General features: G+C 43.7%; 1 protein-coding gene across 6 annotated transcripts in view; it reads left to right on the top strand.

The window, feature by feature from the left end:
- The window catches only part of rps6kc1 (ribosomal protein S6 kinase polypeptide 1), a 167317-nt gene that overhangs the window by 92752 nt on the left and 57372 nt on the right, over positions 1-17193 (top strand). For all 6 annotated transcript variants that reach the window (XR_013499639.1, XM_078229800.1, XM_078229803.1 and 3 more), the window contains 2 exons: positions 4364-4488; positions 16221-16313. Coding sequence is in view for 5 of the 6 variants with exons in the window: in XM_078229800.1 (XP_078085926.1) it covers positions 4364-4488; positions 16221-16313 (218 nt within the window). In the remaining variant the exon portion in view is untranslated. The remainder of the gene's footprint in view (positions 1-4363; positions 4489-16220; positions 16314-17193) is intronic.

Below are 17193 nucleotides of genomic sequence, written 5' to 3'. Positions count from 1 at the left end.
CAGCACCTTTAATGTAATATGATATCCCAAGGTGCTGGGACATCATAGAACAAAATATAACCAAGCCATATAGGGAGATATTGGTGGGTAGGTGTTAAGGTGTGTGTGAAGAAAGAGAGAAGTGAAGTAGAGAGGTGATGAGTTTTAGGGCCTTACACAGCTGAAGGCTTTTTGATTTGATTTATTATTGTCACATGTATTAGTATACAATGAAAGGTATTGTTTCTTGCGTGCTACACAGATAAAGCATATACCATTCATAGAGAAAGAAAGGAGAGAGTGCAGAATGTTAGACACGGCCACCAATGGTGAGCAATAAAAATTGAGGATGCTCAAGCCAGCATTAGAGTGTAGATATCTCCGGATTGTGGGGCTGGAGGTGTTTACAGAGATGGGGAGGGCAAGGCCATGGAAGGTTTTGAAAATGGGGATCAGAATTTTCAAGTTGTGATTTTGGTTAACCAGCAGTGATTGCAAGTATGATGGTTGGATGGGATTTGATGAGAGTTCACTGGACTCCAGCTTACAGAGGGTAGAATGTGGGGTGTGAGAGAAGTGCATTAGGATATTAGAGTCCAGAGATAATAAAGACATGGATTTTAGCAGCAGATGGGCTGAGGCATCGTCAGACTCGGCAGTGTTATGGAGGGAGAAATAGGTGATCTTAGTGATGGTGTGGACATGTGGTTGGAATCTCATCTTGGGGTCAAATATGGCAGCAAGCTTGTGCAAAATCTGCTTCAGCCTCTGACAGTTGGTAGGGAGAAAGGTCGAGTCAATAGCTAGGGAATGCAGTTTGTCATGGGGATCAAAGATAATGGTTTCAGTCTTCCCAATATTTAATTTCTAGAAAATTTCTGCTCATTCAGTAGTGGATATTAGACAGTAATCTCACGATTTAGCAACAGTGGAGGGGTTGAGAAAGGTGATGGTGAGGGAGAACTGGTTATCATCAGTTTAAATGTGGAACCAAATGCATTTTTAGATTAAGTTGCCGAGGGACTGCATGTAGATGAGCAAATAGGACGCCAAGGATAGACCTATTGGGGGATTCCAGAGGTGACTACAAGAGCGTAAAGAGAAACCATTGCAAGTGATTCTCTCCCTAGGATAACAATGGAACCAAATGAGAACAGTCTAACCCAGCTGGACAACAATGGAGAGACATTGAAGGAAGATAGTGTGATCAGCTGTGTCAAGTGCTTAAGACAGATTGAGAAGGACAAGGAGGGGGATAGTTCCCATTTGTCACAGTTACTTGGGGGTCATTTGTGACTTTGACAAGAGCTGTTTGGGCACTGTGGTGGAGTGAAAATGTGGTTTGAGCGATTCAAACACTGATTTGTGGGAATGATGTGCTAATTGGGGAGGTGACAATACGTTCAAGGATTTTGGAGGAAGCAAGATGGCGTGGCCATTTGCAAGTACAGAGGAGTCAAGAATGGCTTTTTTTGGATAGTTGGCTGATAGCAGCTGATTTGAAGGGGTGGGGGCTGCCTGTGGAGAGAGAGAGGGAGAACCATTCCGATCAGCTAATATTGAAGCCAGGAAGGGAAGTTAAGTGGTCAGCAGTTTCTTCAATAGTGTCGCATGCACAAAATGAACTTTGGGTATGAGGGGAGATGGGAGGGATAATAGAGAAAGATTGAAGTTCAGAGCTAGGATTGGGGAGTGGGGTGGGCGGGGGGGTAGTTATTTGGACGAAGTTTGGCCAGGTGGACTAGGAGAAGCAGAGAATGTGTCACAGGCAGTGGATGAGATGGTCTCATTCTTTTAAATAATCCATGAGTTCCTTGCACTTGTTGTTGGAGGAGATGGAAGAGCAGTTTAAGGATAACTTTTTGTAGAGAAAATAAGTCAGACATTTATATTCCAGAATGATCCTAGAATAGTGAATAAGTTTAGCAGGGGAGAGTTGGACCCACAAGTGCTTTATGTAGTCCACCCAGATTTGGTGGTGAATGACTAGACCTCATTTTTAGTTATGCCTCGGTGTTGCTCCTGGCAAACCCTTCCTGCACTCTTCCTTCAAACAGGGTTGATCCCCCTGGCTTGAGAGTAATAGTAAGTGGGATGCCTGGATTTGTGTTGCTAGATCTGTTTTATCGAGTTTAGCACAGTGGCAGTGCTGCACAACACAGAATCACAGAGAATTATTACTGAGCAGAAGCAGGCCATTCGGCCCATCACACCAGCTCTCCAAAACAGCAGTTTACCTCGTGCCGTTCTCCTGTAACCATGCACATTCTTTTTCTTCAAATATCAGTCCAATTCCACTTTGAATGCCTCAAGTGAACTTGTCTCCACCGCGCTCAGTGAGTGGTTAAAGGTCTGAAATGCACTGACTGTGTGAAAAAGCTTTGCCTCCTGTCGCTTTTCCTTCTTCTGCAAATTGCTTGAAAATCTGTGCCCCCACGCTCTTGACCCTTTCACGAGTGAGAACAGTTTCTTCCTACTTACTCTGTCCAGACCTCTCATGATTTTGAACATCTCTATAAGATCTCACCTTGGCTTTTTCTTCTTCAGGGAAAACAATTCTAACTTCTCCAGTCGATCGTCATAACTGAAGTTCCTCATCCCTGGAGCCATTCTGGTCATTAACAGGATGGAGGGTATTCTCAATGTGGAAGATTTAAGATTTTGAAAATGGACGCAGGGCCTGATTAATAAGATGCATATGTCCTAGTGGTGAATGGGGAATTGAGGGGAGACAATGGGGAGGATCTGGAGTTAAAGTCATAAGGCCTGCAGTGAGATAAAATAGACACAGGTAGATGGAGTCAGTGGGAAGCATCAGTGAACTGCTGTCTAAGTTTGGATACAGACGACAGCAATTAGAGTGGATTCACATCCCACTGCAGGGCTTGAGGCTAGAAATTAAGATTGACCCTCTAGGACTGAGGGAGTGCTGCACTCGCAGTGGTGTTATTTTTCAGATGGGCTGTAAAATCGTGGCTCCATCTACCCCCTCAGGTGGATGCAAAAGATCTCAGCACTATTTTGAAGAAGAGCAGTGGAGTGATCCCTGTTTTGTTTTGATCAATATCTATCCCTCAATCAACATCACAAAATCACATTATCTGGTTGCCATTTGTGGGATCTTGCTGTGTGCAACTTTTCTGCCATGTTTCCGACAGGACAACAGTGACCACACATCAAAAAAAGTACATTATGGGCTGCAAAGCGATTTGAGATGTCCTGTGATAAAGAAAGCTGCCATATAAATGCAAGTTTCCCTGCCTTATTTTTGTTAATTTCTGTGTTCACATAGGAACCCCACAGTGCAGAAGGAGCGAAGAAGGCCATTTGGCCCATAGAGCTTGTATCGACTCTCCAAAACAGCATTCCACCCTGCCACCACCATCACCGCCCCGCCCCCCCCATAACACCGTGCATTTACCATGGCTAATCCACTTCACCTGCACATCTTTGGACTGTAGGAGGAGACTGGAGCACCCAGAGGAAACCACCCCCCCCCCCACTCAGACGTGGGGGGAACCTGTAAACTCCACACAGTCACCCAAGGCCGGAATTGAACCCAGGTCCTTGGTGCTGTGAGGCGGCAGTGCTAACCACTGTGCCACCGTGCTGCCATCTATAATGGAAACTACCTTTACAAACTTGGCACACTGTAATTGCACTCTGTTGACAGTAAAGAACGTAATGACAAGCAGTGCAAGTTTACATAAATGTGCACTGATGAAAGATCTCTCTCTCTCTCTCTCTCTGAACCTCACATGTGCTTGCCTTTGCCATAGATTTACTGTTATCAGACAATAATTTACAGTCACCAGGACATTTCTTTTGTGCTACCTACTGTAAATTGATCTGTGCATAAATTTGCAGTCATTTAATGTGTACCCTATCACGCAGGATATATTGACTTTGTTTCAAAAACTGCTCGGCAGAGGTATTAGGCAGGAAAGAATGAATTGTGTCTATTGCCTTTTAGTAACTGCACATGAGAGAATGGTTTGAAATATTGAGTCGCAGGAGAAACAGTTGACATCTATACCAGTTGAGAACATAATTGAAAAGAGGCAGTGTAGCATAAAGAAAGTTCTACTCCAATGATTGACAGATGAAATCTTTGTATTTTGCATTAATAAACCTAAATACTGTAGCCAATATGTGGTGATGTGGCCAAAAAGTATATTGTTTTCACAGATGGTAATTACTTGTGCCATTTGTGACATTAGCTTCAATTTGAAAACTGACTACCATATAATCCAGTGTATAAGCAACTCCAGTAATTTTCAGTTGCTGTATTAATTTTAAAAATCTCCCAGACGTAGTGGCGTACAAGCTGCAACTCTCACTGTGCATTTAAGTGTCTTTAACCCGTCATCTTTTGCGTTTCTAGGCGAACCAAGCCCAAGTCGCCGCGAAGCGGTGAAAAGGAAGACTGCGGAGTATCTGATGCGTGCAGAGCAGATCTCCACTCAGTATCTCAGGCCGTCCGTGGAAAATGGTTCAGTTCATTCGACGGTATGTCCACACTTTCATTGTGTTTGGGAACAGTGTCAAAATATACAGGGGGTGATTTTCCGTCTTTTCCCGCCGGTGGGATCTTCTGGTCCCACCGATGGTGACCCCCCCCCCCCCACCCCCTCCCCCTGCTGTTGGTTTCTCTGCAGCATAGGGGTTGCAGTCAATGGAAAATCCCATTCACAGCACCTGGACCAGAAGGTCCCACCGTGGGCCAATGGCTCCCGTCGCGGGTAAGCCAGAGAATCCAATCCATGGACTTTAAAAATTCATCTTATCTATGAAAATCTATTGCCACTTCTGGCCAAGGTAATTTTCTTTCTGCAGGAACGTGCCCAGTAATTTATTTATTTTTGTGTATGACTTAACGAGTACAGTTTGTGTCGATAAAACAAAGCTTTTAAGATGTAAATTGTTAACTATTGAAACAGACGCCTGCTAAGTGATAGCTATTTTTCAAACTTTAATGTCTCCATGTTTTCAGTTCTTTTCGCCGAACCTTTCTCAGGTTATCAGCCTGCTCCGTCCCATATTTATTGGCCGAGTGGCAGGCGGGCGACCTGTTTCTCTGCCTTTGCCAACAGTGTTCTGGAGCTTGCTGTTGGGAAGGTGCCTGGGTAATTTGCCCACTGAGGATAAGCGCCAAACAGCCATTTGCAGAATTTGCCATTTTATAATTAGTGATACTGTGTTGCCAGTTTCCCATTATTATTTAGCATTTTAAAAACCATTAAAAATATAATCCTAGAGTGGAATGTAGTGAAAGTCACAATAGACCAAACTGAACTGCAAGATAAAAGGGAATATTTTATACAGTAAGCAGGAAATGTCTTTGTGTTTAGCGTTAAGTCATTATAATATGCGGACACATTATTTGACGTCCTGTATTTTAAGTCTTTTCAAGTGAGTGCTTCAGGTCTAAGCTTTGTATTTTAGAAATACCTTGTGAGAGCAGATTCTGAAATTTAATTTTGGTCTTCTTTGAGAGGATATTTATCAGGAAGTATTTACAAGAACGAACAGTGTGCTCCTTATGGAGTACACCTGATCCTCTAGCTTCACGTTAAAGGATAAACTGAGTTTCATTCCCAATTTTATCAGGAGATGGCGTCAAGGATCATTTCATACAAGAAAACACATTTTCTCCCACTTACTGCTCAGAGCTGAGGGATTTTGATGCAATACAATATCTCGGGAAAACCTCCTTTCATGATAAACATTGTACAATATTCTGAGAATTCAAATTGATAGCAATACATTTCTGTTGGGTTTTGTTTTTCAAAATATAACTTTATGAAGATTGCAGAGTGTGCAGCAGGCTGATTGGCCCCCTTTCATGCCCCTTCCCCATCGGCCCCATCCCTTTAGACCCCTGCCCGTTGGGCAGGTGCCAGGGTGGCAGTGCCAAGGTACCAGGCAGCCACTGCCCTCGGCCTCCTCGTGGGACCTCAATGGCCTCCAGTTCCACTGGTGAGGTCAACAGGACTGTTCCCCATTCGTGGGAAGCAGGTGTTTTCCTTGCCGGAGAGAACCTCTCCCAGCAAGTCTATAAAGGCAAGTGAGCCCGCACGATTGAGCACCAGGTTCACTAACCACATGCAAATTCAAATTTGAATATATTTAAATAAATTATTCAGCCTCTTGCCTACTTCTGGCGAGACCCGGACCTTGCCGAAAATCCGGCTCTCATAAAATCGTGAGAGCCGAGAAATCGGGCGTGATCCATTGATAGGCGGGGCAAGGCGGTAAAATTCCACCTTCCTGTGATTCCCAGGATCTTACATAGGCAGTGCTGGTGAATGACGTCCAATTTACGTGACGCCTTTTCTCTTCGCTTCCATGCCTCGCTAGCATCGATTGCAGTTTTTCCAAAATTCATTTTATGGGATGTCGGCATTGCTGGTTACCCATTTAGCATTTATTATCCAGCCCTAGTTGCCCTTGAGAAGGTGGTGGTGAGCTGCCTTCTTGAACCACTGCAGTTCCTGAGGTGTAGGTAAACTCACTGTTCGGGAGGGAGTTCCAGGATTTTGACGCAGTGACAGTGAAGGAACTGCAATATATTGCCCGGTCTGGATGGTGAGTGACTTGGAGGGGAACCTCCAGGTGTTGGTACTATAGACACGTAGAGCCATAGGTTCATGGCTGTGTTGATGATACTTGGTGGCCACACTGCGTGGAGCCGCTGACCGATGCTGCTTTGCTGGTTCTGGTATGGATGTTGGTCTCAACATCACCCTCCCTGGGGATGTTGCTTTCTCCGTAGGGGAAGTGGTTGACATCCTTGGATGTTCTGTTGCCTGATAGTGGTGGGAGAGCTTTTTTTGCTGAACAGCTCTCACTGCCTTGGCTTTGGTGCAGCTGATGTGCAGACCAACCTTTGTGCCACTACTGTCGAGACTAGTGGCCATGTCTTGTAGCACACTCAATTCTTTGGCAGTAGGGCGATATTGTCTGTGAAAGCCAGGTTGTCGACAATGATGGGCCTCCGTGAATTACCACAACCTGCAGGGGGATTAAACCTGTGCGGTTGACCTTTTCCTCCGCCGCACTCTGAACAGAGTTAATCAATCCCCACATAGAATTGATCTATCTTTCCTAGAAAGTATGATATTTACTGACACTACATTAGAAAGGCTTCTATTTTTATTTAGTAAGTATTTTACATCAATGTGGCATCAGTTTTCTGAAACAAGCTTTTGTTTAATGTACAAAAATCAAAACAGGAGGTGGAGGCTACTTGAACTTCAATGAGAAATTTAAACTATAATTTGTCTGATGGTGAACTATGATGAAATCAAACATGTACAGTTGTTGACGATTATTGAAAGGCAAAACGGAAACTAAAAATAAGTGCCTATTTTCAAATCCAGTTCGTTATTGTTTGTTCACTGTCCATTGTCTTTAATTTATGACAGCATTTAACTCTGGTTTGTCAGGGTATTGTGCAGAACGCGAACAATGAAACCATGCAAGTAAAGGATATAAGCACACATCTATCCTTGTATGTGTATCCAATTTTCTCTCGCTCAGGTTTGAAATCGATTGAAAATTCTGCTTACTTTTCACTTCACTTGGGCTCAACCAAGGATTCCTCAGGGTAAATCTCTCAGTATTCACAATCCATTCAAGCTGACTTTGCAAATTTTCAATCCTGTGACTGATCTTTCAAACTTTTACATATTTTCTATCCCTTTCTTCTCCACATTTTTCTTCTTGGTGCGTGTTGTTCATGTGTCTTTCAGCTGGGAGGTAAGTGAATAAAGAGCAAACTTCTGCACTAAATATCTCTTGGTCTGGAAAAGTGAGCCTGGTGTCAGGCCAGCTAATAGTGTCTTTGTTGGCTCCTTTCTAAATAAGATGATCATATGCAAAGTATCTGCCCCAGTTATCAGTCTAGTTCAGAATGATTAAGATTGTTGCTGCTTTAAACTTTCAATCAGATTGGATTCAATCCCTACCACAGTAGAGCTGCATTCTCTTAACTGTAATAACATTGAACTAATACATAAATGTATTTGTTCGATCACATGCCATGGTTAAGGTTTGCATTTGCAGCTAGGGAAATCATGATAACGTTGTTCTTTGCCATCCAGAGGCCTCATGATCCTTGTTTACTGCAAAAACATTCCTTTCCATTACCGCCTTCAATCCCTTTCTCCATCTGTCAGCATTAGTTGTCATTGCATCTTGTCCAACTGAAAGGAGGTGTAAAATCTGGAAAAATTGATTTTTCATTCCATTTTGAGACACCTTCTCAGTATTTCTTTGTTTTGGAGTTTCTCTAATTTGATTTTATGCACACATCTGCTCTCGTATGGTCTCTGTTATCTACAGTGCTGGCAATCTAGTACAGCTAATCATGTTAATTTAGTGTCTGTATTGTGCCCTGCTTGACCCAAATGTTTCCTATTCGGTAATTCTGCAAACTTTTTCCCTAAAATTGCAACTAAACAAGCAGGTACATATTTGAAAAAGATTACTATTAAAAATGCCCAGGGTCTGAGCACAGGAAAGATGAGACAAAGGTGAAGGGCAAGAGACTCAAATGCTTCACTCGCAAAGAGCACTTGTCTTTGCCTTGTAGCGAACTGAACAGCAAGGACATTCCTGACAAGAGAGAGACCAGTATTCATGTTTAGGGATATTCTTGAAGGACTACAACTACTGCTTCCACAGTATTCACATTGTTCGTTGAAACCAGACTTCTAAAAATAACTATCTTGAAATTTAATAGCAGTATCTGGGAGGAGACTTGAAATGGTAGCAACCTGACAGTCCTCTGCATTGTTTCCTGAAGCAGATACCTAATTAGTAGTCAAGATTATATTGGTGCCAGACTTCTGATTTTAAAGCCTTAGCTGGTTGTAACCAACTACATCCCCACCCGACCGCCATAGGTCAGCAAACCTGCGACAGTTTTGCCCGTATTTGTGTGGAGGGATTGGCAAAGACACCAGTTCTCTCCAAATTCTGCCAACCAGAACTGAAGATTCAAATGCATTTGCTGCTTAAGTGCTCTCAGACCTCATGCAATTTACCAGTGACCCTTGTGGCATTCTGATTGTCCGATAATTATGTTGCCCAGTAATGTAGAATGTAGAGCAGATGCAAGTTTCCCTTGTCAGTAACGGAAAAGAAAAGAAAGACATGCATGTATCCAGTGCCTTTCATGACCACTGGGCATTTCAAAGTGCTCTACAGTCAATTATGGACTGTTGCTGGAAGTGTAGTCTCTTGTAATGTAGGAAAGGCGACAACCACTTTGTGAGCTCCTGCAACAGCAATCTAGTAATGAACAGTCTGTATGTTGTGCTGCTTAAGGGCTAAATATTGGCTACAAAAGTAACTCCCTGCTGTTCTTTAAAATAGCGCCATAGGATCTTTTACATCCTGTCGAGAGGACAATTGGGACCTTGTTTTAACGTCTCATCTGAAAGACGGCAACTTCGACGGTGGTGTGTCATGTGGGGTAGACAAGTGAACTTTACGTGCAAGAGTCTTGATTCTTGGAATTTAAAGTATTCCCCTTATACTAGAATTTCATTTCTCCTTTCCTACAAGTTAGTGATGATTCTTAGCTGATCATGGCCCAGAGCAGAGAAACCTGGATTTATTTTCCTGTTGTCGTTGAAGTCCTGACTCATTGAGATTGACCGTGGAGTTTAAACTTTCAATGAGCTGATTTGTGTCGTATGCGAAAGTTTCCAACACTGAGCTCAGGGTTAGAGACGTGGGCAGATATGGGGGACTCGCTTGGATACCTGCCCTGGAAATATTATGAGCTCTGGTAGAACTCGGTGATTACCCTGCGTACCTGAAACTGAACAGCGCAAACAAGATCCGCCCTCTCCCCCAACCTGCCACCCCTACCTCTGACTCCACAAGCCGGTCCGACAACCACCCCCCACCCAGGCTCAACTATATGCTTTCATTTGCACGACTGACTCGCTCACTCACTTAGTCATTCACTCACCAACCCACTTACTAATCCACTGAAAGACTTGTGACATTTAGAAATTTCCCATAATGATGTTGTAGAAAGGGGACGTGACCTTTATTCGTTCACCCTTTCCTGCACTTGGCTGTCTTGCTCTGGAAAGGCTGTGCAGACCCACTACTGGTCAGGATTAGAAGTAAGGAGTCTAACAACATCAGGTTAAAGTCCAACAGGTTTATTTGGTCGCAAATGCCACTAGCTTTCGGAGCGCTGCTTCTTCGTCAGGTGAGTGGGAGTTCTGTTCACAAACAGGGCATATAAAGGCACAAACTCAATTTACAGAATAATGAATAATGATTGGAATGCGAGTCTTCACAGCTAATCGAGTCTTAAAGGTACAGACAATGTGAGTGGAGAGAGCATTAACACAGGTTAAAGAGATGTGTATTGTCTCCAGACAGGACAGCCAGTGAGACTTTGCAAGTCCAGGCAAGTTGTGGGAGTTACAGATAGTGTGACATGAACCCAAGATCCCGGTTGAGGCCATCCTCATGTGTGCGGAACCTGGCTATCAGTCTCTGCTCAGCGACTCTGCGTTGTTGTGTGTTGTGAAGGCCACCTTGGAGAATGCTTACCCGAATATCAGAGGCCGAATGCCCGTGACCGCTGAAGTGCTCCCCAGCAGGAAGAGAACAGTCTTGCCTGGTGATTGTCGAGCGGTGATTGTCAACCTTCAACCGATGCTATACACTAGATACATCATAGAATCATAGAATCCCTACAGTACAGAAAGAGGCCATTTGGCCCATCGAGTCTGCACCGACCACAATCCCACCCAGGCCCTATCCCCATATGCCTACATATTTTACCCGTTAATCCCTCTAATCTACGCATCCCAGGACACTAAGGGGCAATTTTAGCGTGGCCAATCAACCTAACCTGCACATCTTTGGACTGTGGGAGGAAACCGGAGCACCCGGAGGAAACCCACGCAGACACGAGGAGAATGTGCAAACTCCACACAGACAGTGACCCAAGCCGGGAATCGAACCCAGGTCCCTGGAGCTGTGAAGCAGCAGTGCTAACCACTGTGCTACCGTGCCGCCGACATCGATGACATTTTCTTCCTTTGGACTCATGGTGAACAATCACTGAAACAACTATATGATGACATCAACGAGTTCCATCCCACCATCAGACTCACCATGGACGACTCTCTGGAATCGGTTGCATTCTTGGACACACGCATCTCCATTAAGGACGGTCTCCTCAGCACCTCACTGTACCGCAAGCCCACGGATAACCTCACGATGTCCCACTTCTCCAGCTTTCCACCCTAAGCACGTTAAAGAAGCCATCCCCTACGGACAAGCCCTCCATATACACAGGATCTGCTCGGATGAGGAGGATCGCAACAGACACCTCCAGACGCTGAAAGATGCCCTCACAAGAACAGGATATGGCGCTCGACTCATCGATCGACAGTTCCAACGCGCCACAGCGAAAAACCGCACCGACCTCCTCAGAAGACAAACACGGGACACGGTGGACAGAGTACCCTTCGTCGTCCAGTACTTCCCCGGAGCGGAGAAGCTACGACATCTCCTCCGGAGCCTTCAACATGTCATTGATGAAGACGAACATCTCGCCAAGGCCATCCCCACACCCCCACTTCTTGCCTTCAAACAACCGCACAACCTCAAACAGACCATTGTCCGCAGCAAACCACCCAGCCTTCAGGAGAACAGTGACCACATCACCACACAACCCTGCCACAGCAACCTCTGCAAGACGTGCAGGATCATCGACACGGATGCCATCATCTCACATGAGAACACCATCCACCAGGTACACAGTACATACTCTTGCAACTCGGCCAACATTGTCTACCTGATACGCTGCAGGAAAGGATGTCCCGAGGCATGGTACATTGGGGAAACCATGCAGATGCTACGACAACGGATGAATGAACACCGCTCGACAATCATCAGGCAAGACTGTTCTCTTCCTGTTGGGGAGCACTTCAGCGGTCATGGGCATTCGGCCTCTGATATTCAGGTAAGCATTCTCCAAGGCGGCCTTCACAACACATGACAGCGCAGAGTCGCTGAGCAGAGACTGATAGCCAAGTTCCGCACACATGAGGACGGCCTCAACCGGGATCTTGGGTTCATGTCCAACTATCTGTAACTCCCACAACTTGCCTGGACTTGCAAAGTCTCACTGGCTGTCCTGTCTGGAGACAATACACATCTCTTTAACCTGTGCTAATGCTCTCTCCACTCACATTGTCTGTACCTTTAAGACTTGATTAGCTGTGAAGACTCGCATTCCAATCATTATTCATTATTCTGTAAATTGAGTTTGTGTCTTTATATGCCCTGTTTGTGAACAGAACTCCCACTCACCTGACGAAGGAGCAGCGCTCCGAAAGCTAGTGGTGTTTGCTACCAAATAAACCTGTTGGACTTTAACCTGGTGTTGTTAGGCTCCTTCCTGTGTTTACCCCAGTTCAACGCCGGCATCTCCACATCAGAATTAGAAGTACAGGCTGGAAATAACACAATATGGTCGGGGAGCTGAAATATTTGTGGGCAGTGGCAGTGCACACAGCATTGACACTGACTGGAGGATCCAGACCAGAAGATCCAGGTGCATAACTCTAAAGCTGAGATGTATCTCCATTTGACTTTTAATTGTGTTCAGTTTTTCTTGGACAATATGCTATGTAGTACAGTGAAAAACCTCTATTTTCCTGCTGATGGCAATTTCACTAAGGTCAAATCTTGGGTGACTTCCATTGACGAGGTTGTTTCCCTTCCCTTGTCCACCCCCTTGCTGCTGCCTTTCAGAAACAATAAGAAGTTTAACAACACCAGGTTAAAGTCCAACAGGTTTATTTGGTAGCAAAAGCCACACAAGCTTTCGGAGCTGCAAGCCCCTTCTTCAGGTGAGTGGGAATTCTGTTCACAAACAGAGCATATAAAGACACAAACTCAATTTACATGAATAATGGTTGGAATGCGAATACTTACAACTAATCAAGTCTTTAAGAAACAAAACAACGTGAGTGGAGAGAGCAACAAGACAGGCTAAAAAGATGTGTATTGTCTCCAGACAAGACAGCCAGTGAAACTCTGTGGGGGTTACAAATAGTGTGACATGAACCCAATATCCCGGTTGAGGCCGTCCTCGTGTGTGCGGAACTTGGCTATCAGTTTCTGCTCAGCGACTCTGTGCCGTCGTGTGTCGCAAAGGCCGCCTTGGAGAACGCTTACCCGAATATCAGAGGCCGAATCGTTCATATCAGCGTTCTCCAAGGCGGCCTTCGCGACACACGATGGCGCAGAGTTGCTGAGCAGAAACTGATAGCCAAGTTCCGCACACACGAGGACGGCCTCAACCGGGATATTGGGTTCATGTCACACTATTTGTAACCCCCACAGAGTTTCACTGGCTATCTTGTCTGGAGACAATACACATCTTTTTAGCCTGTCTTGATGCTCTCTCCACTCACGTTGTTTTGTTTCTTAAAGACTTGATTAGTTGTAAGTATTCGCATTCCAACCATTATTCATGTAAATTGAGTTTGTGTCTTTATATGCTCTGTTTGTGAACAGAATTCCCACTCACCTGAAGAAGGGGCTTGCAGCTCCGAAAGCTTGTGTGGCTTTTGCTACCAAATAAACCTGTTGGACTTTAACCTGGTGTTGTTAAACTTCTTACTGTGTTTACCCCAGTCCAACGCCGGTATCTCCACATCATTTCAGAAACAACTCAGCCCGCATAAAAAGTGGGTCCTAGTAACATTTATAATTTTTAAAATATTGCTGATAAAAGACATGTTACTGAAGCTTTTCGTCTTGCACCCATCAGGACAAATGCAAGAATACCAGATTTCAAACAATCGCAATAATTTATAGTACAGAACACCTCACTTAAAGTTGTGCTTGCGTTCTTGAAAGTAGTGACATTAAGTGAACCAATTTTAAGTGAATCACGTATTCCCATAGGGATCAGTGTTAAAGCTGGAGTTGGGTTCCTTTGGACATTTCTCACTCAGCAAAACCAATGTATAAGTTGAGATACTGTACCTACATGCGCAGCACTGTATTCCTCACTGAAATGTCTTGCAAAATAAAAGAAATATTGTATAAATTCAAATTGGGTAACATTTAGGTAGATAGTCAATATCTTTTCCCAAAGGTAGGGGAGTCTAAAACTATAGGGCATAGGTTTAAGGTGAGAGGGGGGAGATACAAAAGTGTCCAGAGGAGCAATTTTTTCACATACAGGGTGGTGAGTGTCTGGAGCAAGCTGCCAGAGGTAGTAGTAGAGGCAGGTACAATTTTATCTTTTAAAAAGCATTTAGATAGTTACATGGGTACGATGGGTATAGAGGGATATGGGCCAAATGCAGGCAATTGGGATTAGTTTAGGGGTTTAAAAAAAAAAGGGTGGCATGGACAAGTTGGGCCGAAGGGCCTGTTTCCATGCTGTAAACCTCTATGACTCTATTTGCAAATCTCCTTGTCGTCTTAAGATTTGAGGATGACTTGCTTCCAGTCTGGCACGATGGGTTCTGGGATGGCTGATAATCTAGCGTGCAATCTCCAGACTCTGCCATATGTGGGTCGGTGTTGCTTGGAGGCTTTTACACTCTCTCCACCACCTTGACTTAACCCCTGCGTGTTCCTATCGAAGTCTCTTTATGTTTGGTGCCTTCCCAAATGAACCTCTTCCCATTTTAGTTGGTCTCCATGAGTTGTTGGAGTCCTTTGACCTAATCAGGGAAGCTTTGAGGACATCCCTAAAGTGTTTCAGTGAGATGGCTTTGAATGATTTAGAGCCTCAGTGCTGATCCTTGCTGAAAATGGCTCTCTCATTGGTTTTAAAATGGCTTCTGCCTCACTTGCTGCAGACTTGAACAAGGGCCAGACTTGGGAGAGCTTCAAAATTATGCACATGATTGTAGAGTTGGCCTCCTTAAGGATATATCCTGTATCTTTCACTCAAATAAGCCCTGAGAGAATGAAAGCAACTACTGTATCTGTGTACAGTAACAAATACCTTTCTTGCATAGATTTCAATGTGCCTCCTGCAAAGCAGACATTCCTGAAGCTCCCAAATTAAAGTCAGCCTGCAGAGGCAAGAAACGGGCCTTCTTTTCTACAAGAGATGAAAAGCCCAGGCTTGAACATTTTGTTTTTCAAAAATAAAAACTTGGATATTCTTCATTCAGAACTTTGCCCCTGGGTTTAAAACAAAATCAAAGTTCCGTCGAGTACAAATGCTTTTCTTCACAATGGCGTCAATAAGACAGGGAACCTCACTTCAGATGACCATTAAACTGACTGACATGAGATTACGGACAGTGCATGCAAAGAGGACACCAATGAGGACATTGACACGCGATAATGCCCAATGTGTGCAATGATGATAGAACACGCAGTGATATAAACAGGCCCTGAAAAAGCAGCAACTTTAAATAGCGTTAAGCAGGGCAACAAAGCAAGGACCTGTTGTGCAGGAGAAAATGAGGAATTGAGCATTTTTGCATTTGTCCTGATGAGTGCACAATGAAAAACTTTGGTGACATGTCTTGTTTTTTCAGTATTATTTAAGTTCTACACTGCCAAGCGACGATTTTTAAAACCTTCCTTTCTTTGAGGGCTCATCCCTACTAGTGATAGGGTAAGAAGGTCTGGTTTGATATATACTTGATTTACTCTGAAGGTCCAGAGTATGGGAACTCCTGATATAAAGAGCCAATGGGTCCAACAGGCCATATACTGGGGACCCAGTGTATCCATTCTCAGTTGAATTTCAAGCTTGTTCCAGTGTAGTGCACTGACGTTATGGTAGGAGTTCAAATGAGATGGCTGCAAATTTTCAGGACCTGTGCCCTAATCTGTTACAGTTAATCGTCAGTTAATTTTATATCTGTTACATCTTGCAATTTTTTTGGGTCCTAAAGATTTTGTTGACTGGTGGTGCTAGGTTTTTTTTGCACAACAGGAGACATATTTGTTAATATTGCATTGTTGATATTTGCAAACAGCTGTCACACTCTAAACTTAAAAACGACTGTATCCTAACCAAATAAATATTTCTACGGGGATTCTCCTCTGTGCTAGACACAGGTTTGAAGCGGAAACAAATTACCTTTTGATCTTGTCCACAACTGTTCTGTGACAAATTTAGTTTTCTATAACTTGGCATTTGCTCCAGTAGGCCATCTTCCTTTAAGTGTTACTGTGATTGATGTGATACCTTTGATATCTTCTATTAGCCTCCGGGACCACTAAGTTCAAGGCCTGCTTGGAATCTGAGGAATCCTGCAGAGGAGCTGAAGGCCTTCAGAGTCCTTGGGGTGATTGACAAGGTAATTCTTCAGCATCATTTCAAGGGTTTAACCATAAATCAACCACCAGCTGAGGTTGTAGCTTTGAAGCTATTGGTTTTGACAGCTAGGAAACAAAAGAAAAATGACTTCGTTTGCCTGCATTCTACAGAAACCGAGGGAGCAAAGTGAGTTTGTTTAAGTAGGATTGTAAGATTGTGTTGGGTATATTGTTGTATTATAAATTAGCGGAGAGAATTCGATATGGCCTTTTTAAATATTGCATTGTAAGATTGAAACAACTGGTAAATGTAATGCTTTATTACAGTCAATGTGCTATATAAATACAAGTCGTTGTAAATACTAATGCTGTCTTGTAAACTTGAGCCACATCAAATACTTTTAATAGACTAACGGTTTGACAACTTGTGAACAGGACAGTAAAAACAACCGCAGGTGCAAAGTATTACAGAAGTATGTAAAATGAAGATTTTATGGGTTCAAAACCAGAGATCAAATGCTCAAAAGTGAGGAAGACCAATATAATCCAAATCAAAAATAGGGTGTTACCACTGTAAGAGGGTCGTATTTGAGCGCTATTGCAGCAAAGTCAAATTGTAAACCATTTTTATTGGGGAGAAGAATAATCTGTTGACAAAATTAGCAGAATATGATGAAATTTGCAGGTGCAAGACTTTTGGTTCAATGTTCAGAGCTCTATAGTAATGATACATTTTATAGTTATGTGATTGCCTCATTAAATGCTACGAGACCCTGAGGCTGTTTTACTCTGATAGTTGTAGGTAGGTTTCAGTTTTGTCCCACATATGCTTACTGCTACTCCATGTTTACACAATGAGGTAAGTGATGCAGAATAATAGGTGAATGCCGGTAATTCAGTCGAGTGTTATTGTGACATCCT

This window comes from Mustelus asterias, chromosome 15, assembly GCF_964213995.1.
Source record: "Mustelus asterias chromosome 15, sMusAst1.hap1.1, whole genome shotgun sequence".
NCBI lineage: Eukaryota > Metazoa > Chordata > Chondrichthyes > Carcharhiniformes > Triakidae > Mustelus > Mustelus asterias.
This window is presented reverse-complemented; position numbering and strand designations above follow the sequence as displayed.